At 42.0% G+C, this 17,582-nt stretch overlaps 1 protein-coding gene and 6 non-coding genes across 7 annotated transcripts; 3 read left to right on the forward strand and 4 right to left on the reverse strand.

Moving 5' to 3' along the window:
* The first annotated feature begins 537 nt into the window (after positions 1-537).
* LOC120301059 (histone H3) lies at positions 538-1,273 on the forward strand. The gene has a single exon (XM_039327785.1). It carries the CDS (start codon positions 863-865, stop codon positions 1,271-1,273), a length of 411 nt encoding a protein of 136 aa, XP_039183719.1. The 5' UTR covers positions 538-862.
* Positions 1,274-4,131: 2,858 nt separating this feature from the next.
* TRNAG-UCC lies at positions 4,132-4,203 on the reverse strand. Its single transcript has one exon. It is a non-coding gene; the product is annotated as a tRNA-Gly (tRNA).
* Positions 4,204-6,433: 2,230 nt separating this feature from the next.
* Positions 6,434-6,505, forward strand: TRNAP-UGG. Its single transcript has one exon. It is a non-coding gene; the product is annotated as a tRNA-Pro (tRNA).
* Positions 6,506-8,264: 1,759 nt separating this feature from the next.
* On the forward strand, positions 8,265-8,353 carry TRNAI-UAU. The gene is given in 2 exon segments: positions 8,265-8,302; positions 8,318-8,353. It is a non-coding gene; the product is annotated as a tRNA-Ile (tRNA).
* Positions 8,354-8,969: 616 nt separating this feature from the next.
* On the reverse strand, positions 8,970-9,043 carry TRNAI-AAU. The gene has a single exon. It is a non-coding gene; the product is annotated as a tRNA-Ile (tRNA).
* A 1,841-nt stretch (positions 9,044-10,884) lies between these two features.
* Positions 10,885-10,966, reverse strand: TRNAS-GCU. The gene has a single exon. It is a non-coding gene; the product is annotated as a tRNA-Ser (tRNA).
* Positions 10,967-13,757: 2,791 nt separating this feature from the next.
* On the reverse strand, positions 13,758-13,839 carry TRNAS-AGA. Its single transcript has one exon. It is a non-coding gene; the product is annotated as a tRNA-Ser (tRNA).
* Positions 13,840-17,582: the final 3,743 nt, after the last annotated feature.

The following is a 17,582-nucleotide window of genomic DNA, read 5'->3' on the forward strand; positions in this document are numbered from 1 at the left end:
TAAAAGTCGCAATTAAAAGCAGCGACTGAAGAGCAACTAAGATGATCAAAGGCCTGGAGACTTAAAACAAGTGAAGAACGGCGGCAGGGCTTGGGTTTGGCTAGTCCAGGGGTAGGCAACCTTGGCTCTCTTATGACTCGTGGACTTCAACTCCCAGAATTCCTGAGCCAGCATGGCTGCCTCAGGAATTCTGGGAGGTGAAGTCCACGAGTCATAAAAGAGCCAAGGATGCCTACCCCTGGATTAGTCTAAAGCAGTGTTTCTCAACCTTGACAATTTTAAGGCAAGTGGACTTCAACTCCCAGAATTCCACAGCCAGCAATGCTGGCTGTGGAATTCTGGGAGTTGAAGTCCACATGCCTTAAAATTGTCAAGGTTGAGAAATACTGGTCTAAAGAAAAGAAGAAATAGGGGAGACATGATAGTAGTATTCCAGTATTTGAGGTGCTGCCTCTAAGAAGAGGGGGTCAAGCTATTGTCCAGAGCACCAGAGGGCGGGAAAAAAAACCATGGATGGAAACTGACCAAAGAGAGAAGCAACCTGGAATTAAGGAGAAACTTCCTAACAGTGAGGACAATTAACCAGTAGAACAGAGGTTTTTAAGAAGAGACGGGGTAGTAACGTCTCTGAATTGGTACTATAGAGTCTCCTGCTTGAGCTGGACTAGAAAGAACACCAAGACCCCTTCCAGTTCTGTTCTATTTTAAGTGGAGACCGGAAAGGGGAGGGCGAAAAAAAGGCAAGCGAATCAAGATTTGGGCGCGAGATTCAAATTCGAAAAGAGCCAATGGGGAGAGAGGGCGCGGGTATAAATTCCCAGGAAGAGCGCCTCACTCCTCAAAGCTCCGCTCCTTCGCTGGGATGGCTCGCACCAAGCAAACGGCCCGCAAGTCGACCGGCGGGAAGGCGCCCCGCAAGCAGCTGGCCACCAAGGCGGCGCGGAAGAGCGCGCCGGCCACGGGCGGCGTGAAGAAGCCTCACCGCTACCGGCCCGGCACGGTGGCCCTGCGCGAGATCCGCCGCTACCAGAAGTCGACGGAGCTGCTGATCCGCAAGCTGCCCTTCCAGCGGCTGGTGCGCGAGATCGCGCAGGACTTCAAGACCGACCTGCGCTTCCAGAGCTCGGCCGTGATGGCGCTGCAGGAGGCGAGCGAGGCCTACCTGGTGGGCCTCTTCGAGGACACCAACCTGTGCGCCATCCACGCCAAGCGCGTCACCATCATGCCCAAGGACATCCAGCTGGCCCGCCGCATCCGCGGGGAGAGGGCGTGAAGACCCAGACCGATTGACATCCCCCCCCCCCCCAAAGGCTCTTTTAAGAGCCCTCTCACTTTCCTCCGCGGAAGGAGCTGAAATCCGCTCAACAAGGTTTCTCTTTGGATCGCCTTGGACTCGTTTCAAAGGGCTAGACTCAAGCAGTGTTTCTCAACCTTGACAATTTCAAGGCATGTGGACTTCAACTCCCAGAATTCTGGGAGTTGAAGTCCACATGCCTTGAAATTGTCAAGGTTGAGAAACACTGGGAGACTAAAAGCTGTCCAGAGAGGTAAATGCCTGTGGAGAGTCTAGGTCAGTGGCTCTTAACCTTTTTGAACAAATTGCCCCCTTGAACCAATGAGAAAGTTGTCATTGCCCCCCTCCCCCAACATAACCTACATAACCACAACATAGGAAATAATTCTTCAATTTATGCAAACACTTGTTTTTAAAATTGTCATCAGGACATATCGATGCACATAGTTTATTTCCAGTCTTTTTCCCATATCTCAACTGAAAAGTTTTGGTGCTACCCGGCACTTTATTCCCAAGCTTCGTGATACATGTATTTCATTATTATCTTATTTATTCAAGAAACTTAAATGTAATCACCACTGAAAACAAAATTCAATTGCAAGAAAGTGAAATGCCCGAAAAGAAAAACACAATTCAATCCACTAATAGCGAGTGATCTGATGTTTTTGTACGACAGATATACAGTGATTCACTGTACGAAAAAGTCTCAAAAGTGTCCCCAAAACTTCTTGCTCCATTGCCCCCATATTGCCCCCTTTTCGTTCCTTCGCCCCCCTGAAAAACAAAATCGCCCCCTGGGGGGCAATATCGCCCAGGTTAAGAACCACTGGTCTAGGTCATCCAGGTCGTGGTTGTCCCAAAGGTTGTTTTTTCGGGAGGCAACTGGACTTTGTTTTTTTTTTTGAAGACCTTTCGCTTCTCATCCAAGAAGCTTCTTCAGCTCTGATTGGATGATGGGAATGGAAGGATTTATATTCCTCCCAGCTGTCTGCAAGGAGTATAAATCCTTCCATTCCCCACTATCCAGTCACAGCCGAAGAAGCTTCTTGGAGGAGAAGTGAAATGTCTTCAAAAGAAAAGCAGTCTAGTTGCCTCCTAAAAAAAAGCACCTTTGGGATAGTTTGAGAGCTACTTTTCCCAGAAAAGCCCTTTTAATAAAAGTTAAACCGTATATAAGTAGCCTTTTATATCTTGAGTTTCAAAACTGCTTTCTTAGAAAGTGCTCACCTGTCATCTTCACTGGGTGGGGGATGGGGACTTAAAATGTACAGATTGTAGGGCCTTTTGCCTGTAAATAAAGTTGATTGATTGAAAAGATAGAGAGTTATGAAAGCCCAGTGAAATGTTTTCTCTGTCATTCTCCCCATCAGATATCAAAATGGCTCTGCCTTGAATTTCTAATTGTGCCTGTGCTTGCATCGTTTTAGAACAGTGGTTCTCAACCTTTTTAATGCCGTGACCCCCAACCGGTCGTAAATCGAGGACTACTCAACTGGTGCAGCACCGTTTGCAGAATGGGACTTTTGGCGGGCTCAGCAGGGCAGAGACAGCCTGGACAATTCCTACTGGCTTTGGAAAGCCAATAGAATTAGACTCTATTCAAGAGAGTCTGTTCTACTGGCTTTAAAAGCCAATAGAATAAAAGGGAGTAGCACAGCTAAGGAAAAGGGGGAAAAAATGGCGGACTGCGTTGTTTGGCGACCCCGTGAAATGGTCGTTCAACCCCAAATGAGGTCCCGACCCACAGGTTGAGAACCATTGTTTTAGAAAGTCCTGAAAAAACATATAGGGCATTTCACACTCTAGGTATTGCACAATACTATTTTATTAGAATATAATAATAATAAAGTTGGAAGGGACCTTGGAGGTCATCAAGTCCAATCCCCTGCTCAGGCGGGTAACCCTATACTATTCAGAACAAAAAGCTGTCCAGTGTCTTTTTTAAAACTTCCAGTGTCGGAGCATTCACTGCTTCTGGAGGCAGGTTGTTCCACTGGTTAACTGTTCTAACTGTCAGGAAGTTTCTCCTTAGTTCTAGGTTGCTTCTCTCCTTGGTTAATTTCCATCTGTTGCTTCTTGTCCTGCCTTCAGGCGCTTTGGAAAATATTCTTTATTGGCCAGGTGTAATTGGACACACAAGGAATTTGTCTGAAGTGCATTAGCTCTCAGTGCACATACAAACAACAAAGTGATAGGTCACGGATCATAAATCAGAATTATAATCATTAATCCTCAGATACAAACAACAATTGATAAATCATAATATACCAATAGGAGAAGGTAGTAGGAAAGATGAAAAGATGAGAAGATGAGAAGGATAATAGCAATACAACCTAGTACATGGGTTAATATCTTTAGGCCTAAGACAGTGCTGTGGGAATTAGGTGTTATGTTTGGGTTTTATTGCATTGATTGTATTTTGTAAACTGCCAAGAGGCTGTTGAAGTGGTGGTGCATCTAATGAATTAATAAAATGAGTAAAATCTGAACAATTACTAGATGAAAGAATAAAGTTAACACTTGGCCATACAGATTTTTTTTTAATTGTAGATAGATATGGAAACTCTAATGAAGTAACTATTGATCCTGTGTTTATGCCCACAATTGCCGACATATTTTTTACATTTAAAAAAGATATTTCTTTAATGATTAGGAGTTGTAACAGTAGCAACGTTTAGTGCAATCAGTAAAGTTAGTAAACGATTTTTTTTTAATGCTTTGCTATCCAGGCAGCTTGGAAATATGCCATTTTTTTGCTGTCCTTAAAAAATACATATAAATGCAAAAGAGGTTCTGTCCAAATGTCATATTAGAAAATAAAGAAAGGAAAAACGAATTGCGTTGGCCGGGAATCGAACCCGGGTCAACTGCTTGGAAGGCAGCTATGCTCACCACTATACCACCAACGCTTCGCGGATCTTTAGTTTGGAAAACATCTTTAGATCATAAACACTAGATGCATTTTTTTATTATAAAGTGTTAGGAAGTGATCAAGACACCAGATGGCGCTATGGGTTCTGAAAACAGATTCGACGTGTCAGTAATTTGCTCTGCCCATTTACTTTTTCTCTTCCTACAATTAAATGTCAATCATACCTATCTTTACCGAATTTCCTTATTGAAGTGGACAATCAGTTGTAAGGCGTTTGCAGTGGCTGTAAGAACAAGGGTACTTACAGTAGTAAACGAGAAGTATTGAAACTTTTGTAACAACAGTATTTATTTTTTAAATCATTGACTTAGAACTGGAAACTTCAGAAAAGTGAGGGAAAGATACATGTTTATTCCTTGTTTTGGCTAATAGCAAATACGCCCGCAAGATTTTACGATATGGAAAAATCAAAGGGGAAAAAAAAACTTTAAATGAAGCCCTTGACTTTTAGTTGACAAAAGTTGCCATTTCTTAATTTTTTTTAATTTAGTGTTTCTGAAACTCAGCAACATTACGATGTATGCAGTTCGGCTCTGACAATTCCTCAACTCGATGTGTTGGAGTCCACACAACGTAAAGTTGCTGAGGTTGAGAGACATTGTTTTATTCCATATTGTTCGCATCTAGTGACTTTCATTCAGCTTGGAAAAAGCGGAGCACTTCGGTCACTTTTGATACGTGGATAGGAGACTACCAGGAAATCATTAGGGTTTTAGGTTAGATTGAAACTTAGGAAAAGCATCCCAGAGAAGACAGCAGACCTTCCCTTTGTGCATGAAAGCGAACACGATTTAATAAGGGTCTCTGTCTCTTTCCCTACATTTTATTGTTTTAGATAAATGTCAAACATGTTTCTAAAACCTCATCTTGTCTTGGAGAATAAAAATATAACAATAGAATTATTTTATTTTTGGGCTAAGGTAAAGAAACTCAAATGTCCTTTTCAATATATGTAATATGCTTTATGTAGGGAAAGTAGTCTAACAAGGAGAAGAACTCAGAGTAATCTGACAGCAGTCTTGTAGTTGTCACAAAGATGAGGAGTTTGATCTATTCTCCAAAGCTACTTACTGAAGGCAGGAAAAGAAGCAATGGATGGAAACTAATCAAGGAGAGAAGCAGCCTAGAACTGAGGAGAAATTTCCTAACAGTGAGAACAATTAATCAGTGAAACCAGTGCATCTAAAAGTTAAGCAGTATACTATCTTCTTATTTCCTTTTCTTCTTTCTCTTTTTTTAAAAGATATGAGAAATGTAAAAGTGTTGGGCTGGCCTGTATGAGGAAAAAGACTTAAATACTTTCAGTGTAATTAATTTTGAGAAAATCTTGACCAGTAAGAATGTTTTGAATATTGTGGAGAAAACAAATTTAAATAAGAATTTTGTAAACAGGATCTATGACAAGGCAATCCGGACAATCAATTAGAAAAGAAGCTTTATATTGATGTGGTTATTATTTGCAGAAATATTAGAAAAATTTCTATATTTAATTATTTATCCAAATAATAAGAATTGTATTAATTCAAGGTTGGCAAAAGAGAATATTATTGGAAGAAGAGAAAATCAAGCAAAGCTATTATGCGGACTATAGAATTATAGAAACTAATTGATTGTTTTTTAAATATAAACCCAGACATGCTGTTTACCAAATATTAAGGTGATTATGTTAAAAAATCAATAAAACATATATTTTTTAAAAAAATAGTTGTAGTTGCTCCATCACCCGAAGTTTTCAAGAGGATTCTGGACAGTGTCTTGTCCAGAATGGTATAACGGCTCCTGCTTGAGCAGGGGGTTGGACTAGATGACCTCCAAGTTCCCTTCCAACCCCATTGCAGGTAGTCAGTGACCGACAACAGTGACCACTTTAGTGACCATTGAAAGTTACAACTACACTGAAAAAAGGTGACTTATGACCATTTTTCACACTTATGACCTTTACAGCATCCCCACAATCATGTGGTCAAAATTTAAATGTTGGCAGCTGGTTCATATTTATGACCGTTGCCATGTTCCAGGGACATGCCGTTTTACCTTATTCATTTAATCCTGTGAGAAGCATCATTGTTAAAAATCGCTTTCACCAACCTTGGGGTTCTTAAGCACCTGTCACTTGAAACTATGTGCTGCCTACCAAAAAAAAAAAACAACTTATTGGCTTCAAAGTTGTTCAGCTTATGTCTCAAAGGAGACAACTCCCAACAGCTGGCTCGTTGGTCTAGGGGTATGATTCTCGCTTTGGGTGCGAGAGGTCCCGGGTTCAAATCCCGGACGAGCCCTTTTTTTGACTTCCTCTGTCTCTATTTTCAAGTATCCTGACGAGACAGTGTTTATATTTCAGGACAATGACAGCTGGACCAATCTTTGAAATAATTGATGCCTGAGTCCTATCCAGCCTTAAAAGGGACAATGTTGTGGGAAGCATCTACCGTACAAATGTTTATAAATTGTGTTAGAAACGTCGAATGAGGAATCATATTAACTTAACCTAAACTCTAACAAAGTTACCGATCAGTGAGACAAAGTGACAAATAGCTGACAGGAGCCTCAGGAAAGGGGAGGGGGAAAAAAGCCGAAAAGCGATAGTAGAAAGGAAATCCTGCAAATTCAGAAGTGAACCTGAGAATTAATTAAATGCTTATTGTAAACTGTAAAAGCAAGCAAGCGAGCATATAAAACTTACACTGTGTCAACATAATTATAACGCTTCTAGTTTAAAAGAAAAGATTCAATCATTGCTTGATTTAATCAACTTTTTTCCCAGGTTAAGAAGAAATGCTTAGGGGAAAAAAACCCAGGAAACCCAATTAAAGAAACTGATTTAGAATACTATAAATATTGTTGCTAAAGTGTTTTCTATTTTGTAGTGTAGTTTTCTATTTTGTAGTGTTCCATGGGCTTCGACTAGCTTGAGAGAGTCAAGCTATTTTCCAAAACGCCTGAAGGCAGGACAAGAAGCAAGGGATGGAAACTAATCAAGGAGAGAAGCAACCTAGAAATATAGAGAAACTTCCTGGCAGTTAGAACAATTAACCAGTGGAACAACCTGCCTCCAGAAGCGGTGAATGCTCCAACACTGGAAGTTTTTAAGTAGAGACTGGACAGCCATTTGTCCGAAATGGTATAGGGCAGGGGCTAGGCAACCTTGGCTCTTTCATGACTCGTGGACTTCAACTCCCAGAATTCCTGAGCCAGCATGGCTCAGGTTGGAAACCTCTCCCTTTCCCCTCAGCATGGCTGGCTCAGGAATTCTGGGAGTTGAAGTCCACCAGTCATAAAAGAGCCAAGGTTGCCTACCCATGAACCAGTGGAACAACCTGCCTCCAGAAGCAGTAAATGCTCCAACACTGGAAGATTTTAAGAAGAGACTGGACAGCCATTTGTCTGAAACGATATAGGGTTTCCTACCTGAGCAGGGGGTTGGACTAGATGACCTCCAAGTTCCAACTTTATTATTATTATTATTATTATTATTATTATTATTATTATTGTTGTTGTTGTTGTTGTTGTTGTTGTTGTTAGTATTAGTATTAGTATTGTTGTTATTATTGTTATTGTCGTCGTTGTCGTTATTATTATTATTATTATTATTTGTAAGACAAGGATTACCTGTAGCACAGTGTTTCTCAACCTTGACAATTTTAAGGCATGTGGACTTCAACTCCCAGAATTCCACAGCCAGCATTGCTGGCTGTGGAATTCTGGGAATTGAAGTCCACATGCCTTAAAATTGTCAAGGTTGAGAACCACTGCATGTAGCACCAACAGCGTTTTCTTCTTTCGCTGCTGAAATCCGGACCAGATTTTCCTTCCAACAACGTCTTTGTAATAAAGTTTGAGAGATGCACTGAGTAATGTAAGGGGGACCAAGCGTTGATTTTGGAGTCATTGGTGTTGAGTGATTATTGTGAAGAGTAAACAGAAGGAAATTAAGCAAGGCATAACCCAAACACCTTGTCTTGAAAGAGCAAATTACAGTACATCAAATTTTATTGGCAGTTTGGAAGGGGGGCGGGGGGGGGAGAGAGTTCTCGCAGCGCTCCAGTGGCGCAACCGGTTAGCGCGCGGTACTTATACAGCAGTACTAAGCAATGCCGAGGTCGTGAGTTCGAACCTCACCTGGAGCAGGTTGTTTTTATTTCTTTGGGAAGCTTTCTAAACTCGGCCGCATAATAGGACAATACCGTACATTCAGCTTAGGGTCCTGGTATTTTTTTTTTTTATCGATTTAGCAACATCAAAGCTATTGGACAATTCTGGAGTATAACAGTTCCAGACAGTTTTCCTCTGTAAAGAAAACCTGGTATTTTCGGAAGCTTATCAGGAAGGAAGGAAGGAAGGAAGGAAGGAAGGAAGGAAGGAAGGAAGGAAGAAAGTTAGTTCTCTATTGCTTGCCTTCTAAAATGATAGAGAATAATGGAAATAGACTTTGTTTTTCCCTGTAGAGACTGAATTGGGAATTTGCCTTCTTCTAGAAACCCGTGGTATTGCAAAACTTCTAATTTTACCCCCATACACACCGGAATTATTTTTAAAATATGTTAACCCTCACCTTGCTTGAAAACAATATTTTTTTTTAAAAAAAAATATCATCCATTTGTATAGACCGCAGTGAATATTTGTATTTAAAAGATGAGAATGGACTTTTACAATCTATACCAGATTTAGCAGTGTTATTCTTTAAAGAGCAATGAGACTGTCCTACCCAAAGTGATATTTTACAAAAAAAAAATTAAAAAGGAGTGGCCCGTACGGGGATCGAACCCGCGACCTTGGCGTTATTAGCACCACGCTCTAACCAACTGAGCTAACCGGCCGGTCTGTGAAGTTTTTCATTTCAATTACAGTAGCAGAAAAGATTGTCAGAAGTGCAAATAGTCCTACCTTTGCGTGCATTTATTAAAAGAGACTAGAATAGAATAACAGAGTTGGAAGGAACCTTGGAGGTCTTCTAGTCCAACCCTCTGCTCAGGCAGGAAACCCTATAACATTTCAGACCAATGGCTGTCCAGTCTCTTCTTAAAAACCTCCAGTGTTGGAGCATCCACAACTTCTGGAGGCAGGTTGTTCCACTGATTAATTGTTCTAGCTGTCAGGAAATTTCTTTTTAGTTCTAGGTTGCTTCTCTCCTTGATTAGTTTCCATCCGTTGCTTCTTGTGCTGCCTTCTTGTTAACCCTAGTCCTTCTTTTTAGTAAACTGGACATACCCAATTCCAGCAACTGTTCTTTATATGTTTTAACCTCTAGATCCCTGATCATCTTTGTTGTTCTCTGCACTCTTTCCAGAGTCTCAACACCTTTGTTACATCGTCAAATACGTTAATCCTTGCTACACTATTTTAATGATAAAACACTAAGGCTAAATGAATATCTATGATAGGACAATAAGACTTTAAAACGGATTTTACTGGGTGCGTTGCATAGTTTCCTTTGACTGATAAAGCTGTGCGAACTCAGATGTCAGTTTTAAAAACTGAGATGCAAATTCCTAGATTTACCTTCAGTTCCCGAATCTCCAGGGAAAGGCTAACTTTCGCTTCCAAAATCAATGAGTGCCTTTTGAGATCCATATTTTCACTAGAATGAGCCAAAACGATGATGATGATTATATACATTGATATAAGCACTTAAAGGTTGCCTACCCCTGGACTAGATGGTGGGGAATGGATTCCATTCCTCACCATCTAGTCCAGTGGTTCTCAACCTGTGGGTCGGGACCCCATTTGGGGTCGAATGACCATTTCGCGGGGGTCGCCAAACAATGCAGTCCGCCATTTTTTCCCCCTTTTCCTTAGCTGTGCTACTCCCTTTTATTCTGTTGGCTTTTGAAAGCCAATAGAATAGACTCTCTTGAACAGAGTCTAGTTCTATTGGCTTTCAAAAGCCAATAGGAATTGTCCAGGCTGTCTCTGCCCTGCTGAGCCCACCAAAAGTCCCATTCTGCAAACGGCGCTGCACCAGTTGAGTAGTCCTCGACTTACGACCGGTTGAGTAGTCCTCGACTTACGACCGGTTGGGGTCGCGGCATTGAAAAGGCTGAGAACCACTGATCTAGTCAGAGCTGAAGAAGCCTCTTTCAATGAAAAGCGAAACGTCTTCGAAGAGAAAGTCCACTTGCCTCCTTGAAAAAGCACGAGACAACTCTGAATATCCCGACTGAACGCTCACAACTCCCATTTTCAGTGCAATGATTTGCAACGTTTCCTGCAGTCTTTATCCTGTCGGGATGACTGAGTCTCTGGTGATTTCCATTTACCCTTCATATTTTAGGTAAAATGTTTTAAAACCAGGTGTAAATAAAACGTTTTTCAGTGTGTCTGTTGCATACAGCCTTCGATTGGCAGCGCGACCGTTCTCCCCATTCTTAACACATTGCCCAATGGAAGCGTTTATCCATTTCTCGGGGGTTTCAAGCTTCGCCGGCTTGATCAGCGGAGGGAAATGTTTTAATTAGCCTTACAAAATGATTGCACGTGGGGTACTGCGAAGGTATGTGCAAATACAGGCCTGCAGTGTTAAGAGTACCTAAATAATACCCCTTAATGACCGGTGCTGTTTAATCCGCGCAGGACGTTTAATCTCTTTAATCTTAAACGTACCTTCGGACTGGTGCTATTTTATCACTATAAAAAATACTTGATTTAAAAAAAAAAATCCCGACGAAGGTGGGATTCGAACCCACGCGTGCAGAGCACAATGGATTAGCAGTCCATCGCCTTAACCACTCGGCCACCTCGTCAGTATTTCAAATGTTTTTGACTAAATTACCCTGATCGTTAACCCCTCCGATGTCTTTACTTTTTTTTGTCCTCTAAATATTGTCTTTGTTACATAATAAGGTACTCATACCGGTATTCTGATTTATTCGGATCTCTGGGAAAGTTACTGCACCCTCCATAATAAGCATTAATACTGGCTTCTCACTCTAATACATTACTAGGAAAAATAGAAGTGCTACTTACGGTAGTTTACATTTCCTTAATTTGTTTAATTTGTGCAGCAAGATTATGATTGCCTTAAAATTTGTGCATGTAAAACCAAGACCTTCTTGGGGGTGGTTGAACTTGAGGTTCCACTGAGACAAATTACCAGGTTTTTAATGAAAAGCAGTAGGCTAATACTTTGAAATAATTCAATTAACATAGCACAACCTTGGCAATTTTAAGACAAGTTACCAAGGTTGAAATACAGGTAGTCCTCAACATACAACAGTTTGCTTAGAGATCATTCGAATTTACAATAGCGCTGAAAAATGTGACTTAACGAACATTTTTCACAGTTACAACCTTTGCAGCATCCCCATGATCACGCGATCAAAATTCGGTCAGTTGGCAACTGGTTCATATTTATAACCATTGCTGTGAACCGGGATCATGTGATCCCGTTTTGCGACCTTCTGACCAGCAAAGTCAATGGGGAAGCCATATTCACTTAACAGTCGTGTTACTAACTTATCAACTGCGGTGATTCACTTAACAACTGTGGCAAGAAAGGTCGCAAAGTGGGGCAAAAGTCAGTAACAGAAATGTTGGGCTCCATTGTGGTCGTAAGTCAAGGACCACCTGTATTGGAAAGCTGGACTGTATAATTTCCAACTGCTACTGCAGCAAATAGTCAATATTTTTTATCACCAACTAAAAGAGAAAACATCAAAGAATCCCCAAAGCATTTTTTTTCAAAGGTGAATTGTGCACTTGAACCAATATTTGAGATGCTGGCTGAAGAATTCTGGCAGCTGAAGTCCACACATCTTCAAATTGACAAGTTCTAGAGCAGTGGTTCTCAACCTTTTTAATGCCGCGACCCCCAACCGGTCGTAAGTCGAGGACTACTCAACCGGTCATAAGCCGAGGACTTTCTCTGCCCGGGAGCGCCACGCATGCATGGTGCCGCGCCCTGCGCCGGCCGAGGCGTAGCTGGCAAGGGGCAGCGACGGCGCAGGGCGACCACCGGCTGGGCCAACAGCTGGCCCAGTCCAAGGGAGGTAAGGCACCCACCGGGCCCCACATGTGCCAGCAACCCTCCCTGCACCCGCCGGCCTCCCACCTCCCACCCCTGGCACTCTTTTGCTTACGTTTTTAGTAGTTGCTCAGCAGAGATGGGTGGAAGCTTCCAGACAGCTCGCCTTCGCTTGCAGACAACTTGCAGCTCCTACCGTTTGCAGAATGGGACTTTTGGCGGGCTCAGCAGAGCAGAGACAGCCTGGATAATTCCTATTGGCTTTTGAAAGCTAATAGAATTAGACTCTATTCAAGAGAATCTATTCTATTGGCTTTCAAAAGCCAATAGACTAAAAGGGAGTAGCACAGCTAAGGAAAAGGGGAAAAAATGGCGGACTGTGTTGTTTGGCGACCCCCATGAAATGGTCGTTTGACCCCAAATGGGGTCCCGACCCACAGGTTGAGAACCGCTGTTCTAGAGTGCCCATAAATAGCTGGTCTTTTAACTTTGGAATGGAATGGAAGAGAATAGCTTTATTTGGCCAAGTGTGATTAGACCCACAAGGAATTTGTTTCCAGTGCAGAAGCTCATCAGTGTACGTGCAGAGTGACAGAGTAATGACAGTCATAATAACTGAACTGAAGAAGCAAAGAAGAAGCAAAATGTCTTTTAGGAAAAACAAAACCCAGCTGCCTTTTGAAAAAGCACTTTTGGGACACCAATAATAGGGGGTAGCAGAGGCGATGAGATTTTCTTAAACTTTCCTAAACAGGTGTGGAAAGAAAAGTCTTCATTGTGGTTCAGTCCAAGCCGGGGATAAACAACATGGCGACTGCTTTAGAAAGAAGGTTGTAGTTTATTGGAGAGGAGAGCCAGACAGAAAGATGGCTCTGGCAGAAAAGAGAGATTAAAAAAAGGGCTGAGCACATGTAGGGAGTGGGTTTTTATACCCTCTGGAGCCTTTTGTTTGGAGTTGTTTTCTGTTCCTGTTTTGAGGCCTTGTATTTCCTGTGTCATGTATTTTGATCTGTGTCCCTTTGGCATCTGTGAATTAATCCTATTATGTTCTGTCTTAGACTTTGGGTGGGGAATGTAGATTTTAGATATCTTTGTCTTCCTAACCTTCTAGCTTCAACCATCTGCATATCTATAGAACTCATTTCTGCTTGGGGAAGGGAGACTTGGGCTGTTAAGAAAAACTGGGCATGCTTTTCTGCCTCTTTAAGATCCTTTGAGGAAATATATTTTTCTGCCCTTTTAATATTTCCTTCTCTGGGGGATTGACTTCCCACATAAGTTTAGCTAAACTTTGCTAAACAGGTTGCTTTCACTCGATCTGTATAGGCCTGTTAGTAATTAAATGCTTGTTAAAACATGTTAAGTATATATTATTCACGCATTAAATGTTAGGGCAATTTTGGGAAACCTCCATCTTGAACAAAAAGGTGATGCAGAAGATTGCTAGTAGGTGGGGAACTCTGAAATTTAAATATGGAAGCATTTTAAAAAAGATTTATCCTAAATTGATAAAGTTGGGCTCTTTACCACAATAAAAGAGAAGGGAAGGGGAAAAAAAAAACACCTGACTACGTAGTTGGCAGGATTCGAACCTGCGCGGGGAAACCCCAATGGATTTCTAGTCCATCGCCTTAACCATTCGGCCACAACTACAACTGGAATGCCATCTGTTTTAAGAAGAAAGAAAATATTAAAATACTTGTTCCAACTTGCCTTTATTCCCCCCCCCCCCCTTTTGTTCTGTAGATTTATGCTGTTTCTTGAGATCTATAAGAAACTCTGTTCAGAAATAACAGTCTGGGAAGATCTCTGGCCTAATGCCAGGCTAGAGCTAATAATAAGATGAGGAATTTTAGGAATTTGGTTCCGTAGTAGCAAATGGATAAATTCAAATAGGCTAAGTACTGGTAATCCTCGGCTTACAACAGTTCATTTAGTGACCGTTTGAAATGACAATGGCACCGAAAAAATGACCTATGACCATTTTTCACACTTAAAACCATTGCAGTATTCCCATGGTCAATGATCAAAATTCAGATGCTTGGCAATTGACTCATATTTATGACGGTTGCGATGTCCCGGAGTCATGGAATCCTCTTTAGCAAACTTCTGACAAGCCAAATAAATGGGGGAGCCAGATTCACTTAACACAGTGGTTCTCAACCTGTGGGTCGGGACCCCATTTGGGGTCGAACGACCATTTCACGGGGGTCGCCAAACAACACAGTCCGCCATTTTTGTCCCCCTTTTCCTTAGCTGTGCTACTCCCTTTTATTCTATTGGCTTTTGAAAGCCAATAGAATAGACTCTCTTGAATAGAGTCTAATTCTATTGACTTTCAAAAGCCAATAGGAATTGTCCAGGCTGTCTCGGCCCTGCTGAGCCCGCCAAAAGTCCCATTCTGCAAACGGTGCTGCACCAATTGAGTAGTCCTCGACTTACGACCGGTTGAGTAGTCCTCGACTTACGACCGGTCAGGGGTCGCGGCATTAAAAAGGTTGAGAACCACTGACTTAACAGCTCTGCTACTAACTTAACATCTGCAGTGATTCACTTAAGAACTGTGCCAAGAATAGCATACATTGGTTCAGGCAGTGGACAGGTCCTCAATGGAAGGCAGGCTGGTTGCAATTGTTTTTTTTTTTTTTTCTGTAGTCCTAACTATCCACTGAAATCTTCTTGGAAGAAGAAAAAAAATCAGCTCCAGTTCCGAGCCGGGAATAAAAAAAATGAAGGCTGACTACTTAGGAAAATATGTTCTTGTTTATTGATGAACAGAACCAGCAGCAGCATGCAGTTATGGGACAGCTGACCAAATGGCTGAGTGAGTGGAAGGATCTTTATGGGCTCTGGGTCTTTGAAGTGGAAATGTTTCTGGATTGCACAATGAGGTGGGCTTTTGCTAATCTGAAGAGAGTGTTGGGTTAATTCTATTATGTCCTAAAGCAGTGGTTCTCCACCTGTGGGTCGGGACCCCATTTGGGGTCGAACGACCATTTCACGGGGGTCGCCAAACAACGCAGTCCGCCATTTTTCCCCCTTTTCCTTAGCTGTGCTACTCCCTTTTATTCTATTGGCTTTTGAAAGCCAATAGAATAGACTTTCTTGAATAGAGTCTAATTCTGTTGGCTTTCAAAAGCCAATAGGAATTGTCCAGGCTGTCTCTGCCCTGCTGAGCCCGCCAAAAGTCCCATTCTGCAAACGGTGCTGCACCAGTTGAGTAGTCCTCGACTTACGACCGGTTGGGGGTCGCGGCATTAAAAAGGTTGAGAATCACTGTCCTAAAAGTCATGTCCTGTCCTTAGATTTTGCGTGGGGGAATGTAAATTCTTAATCCCAACAGCTGTAGGTGCTGAAGGCATTTTGTTCATGAACAGATTGGCCCAGTCTTTGGTGAATGCTCCAACACTGGGAGTTTTTAAGAAGAGACTGGACAGCCATTTGTCCAAAATGGTGTAGGGTTTCCTGCCTGAGCAGGGGGTTGGACTCAATGACCTCCAAGGTCCCTTCCAACTATATTATTATTATTATTATTAGAAGAAGAAGAAGAAGAAAAAGAAGGAGAAGGAGAAGAAGAAGAAGAAGAAGAAGAAGAAGAAGAAGGAGGAGGAGGAGGAGGAGGAGGAGGAGGAGGAGGAGGAGGAGGAGGAGGAGGAGGAGGAGAAGTTTACCGAATTATTTAAGGTACAAAATATCCATCTCTAAAGACTTGAGTCTTCTGTTTGAGGCTATTAAGAAAGATTGGGGCTGCTTTCTGCCTTTCTCCATTTCTCTTTTGGGGAAATATAATATTCTGCCTCTTTTTAATATTAAGAATAAAGAATATTTTAATCTGGGGAAGGGGGGGTTCCTACAGTCTGTACCTGTCCTGTTTGATTGTACTTCAAGTTATTGAGCTACAAATGACAGACTCAATAATTTCTCTGTAGAACCGTATCAGCAATCTGAGCTTTCTGAGTTGACACAGGAAGAACATTCTTTGTTGTGCCTTTTTAATGGTGGTTCTAATGTTAGGTGTCCATTTCAAGTCCTGGGAGATTATAGAAACCAGAAACCTGAAGGTCTGTACTGTTGAGACCTTGTTGCCTAATATTGCAAGAGGTGGCAGGATAGGAGAGTTTCTTCTAAAATCTACTATCCGTTGGACAGTTTTGAGGGTGTTCAGCTCCAGATTGTTCTGGCTGCACCAGAGGGCCTGTTGTTCAACCCACCCACACTCCCCTCCCCCATGCAGATTCATCACAGTCTCTAATGAGTGTTGTAGCATCTGCGAACATTATTTTAGCAGAGGGATCTTTGGAGATACAGTCTGTTAAGTCCTTGGTATTAATGGTGAATGAAGAGTACGCATTCTGTAACCAACAGCTCTTTATTTCTCTTCTGCTCACTCCAACAACGAACTCAGAGACTCGCAGGCCTCTTATCTTGTGACCGGATCCCCGGACAAAACGGTTACAGGGAAATGGCGCAGGGTCTTGTCTACGCTGCCTGGCTGCCATGGCCTCGGCTGCGCTGCTTCATGTGGGCTACGCTCGGGGGCGACTCTCCTCCAGGGGGGCTGCTGCAGAGGAGGTTGTGGGGGGAAGCAAGGCTGGGGCAACGGCACGTGTGCCCACAGAGAGGATTGCGAGTGCGGCCTCTGGCACCCGTGCCATAGGTTCGCCACCACTGGTCTATTGCCTCTAGCACGCCTTTCTTAATGGACTGGCAGACTTGAGGCATTGTTTCCGTTTTTTTCAATGACCTGGTTTTACTCAAGTTTATGAAGACAAGCATTGTTTTTCTTCACCGCTTGAGCTTCTGCCTGCAGTTTGCCTGCTGCTGTTTTCCGACAGTTAAGAAAAAAACCCCCAGGGATTGTGTTCTTTTACTTTTTAACAGCTTCTATATTTTGTTTCCTGGTTTTGCATTTTATTCTTGTGATTTGGGGCATAGTCAAAAGGATGGAGGGTGTGGGGTATGTTCTAAGTATGAGCATTGATTGTAAAGTTACTTTTTCTATTACTGTTGTCATTGTGAACATCTGAATATTGAGCATCACTAAAGGAGACAGTTAAACAAGGAGCATCTGCAAAACCATTAAGTATTCCGTGAACCATACAATTTAACAAACAGAAACACCTGGAGCAAGAATTAGTTTTGTTGAAATATTTGTTTTTATACCTGTACTTTTTTTTTTAATTGCATCTGCCAATGGTCTATTCATTTTCAATTTTTTTATGGTTGGTATTAGTTGGTATCACTCACTGGTGGTAGGAAGCTATATAAACTGAACGACTGAAGAATGGTTTTGATCTTTTTATCGCTCTCTCTTTCTCTTTATGGAAAAATATGTAATGATTTTCAGACTAGAATATCCATAATATTTGTATGAACAATAGGAAAAATAGAGCCAA

This window comes from Crotalus tigris, unplaced genomic scaffold, assembly GCF_016545835.1.
Source record: "Crotalus tigris isolate CLP2741 ecotype Arizona unplaced genomic scaffold, ASM1654583v1 scf7180000024367.1024689, whole genome shotgun sequence".
Classification (NCBI taxonomy): domain Eukaryota; kingdom Metazoa; phylum Chordata; class Lepidosauria; order Squamata; family Viperidae; genus Crotalus; species Crotalus tigris.

Excerpts from the sequence above, each read along its gene's own strand:
- LOC120301059 (XM_039327785.1), top strand. The coding sequence starts at position 863 with ATGGCTCGCACCAAGCAAACGGCCCGCAAGTCGACCGGCGGGAAGGCG.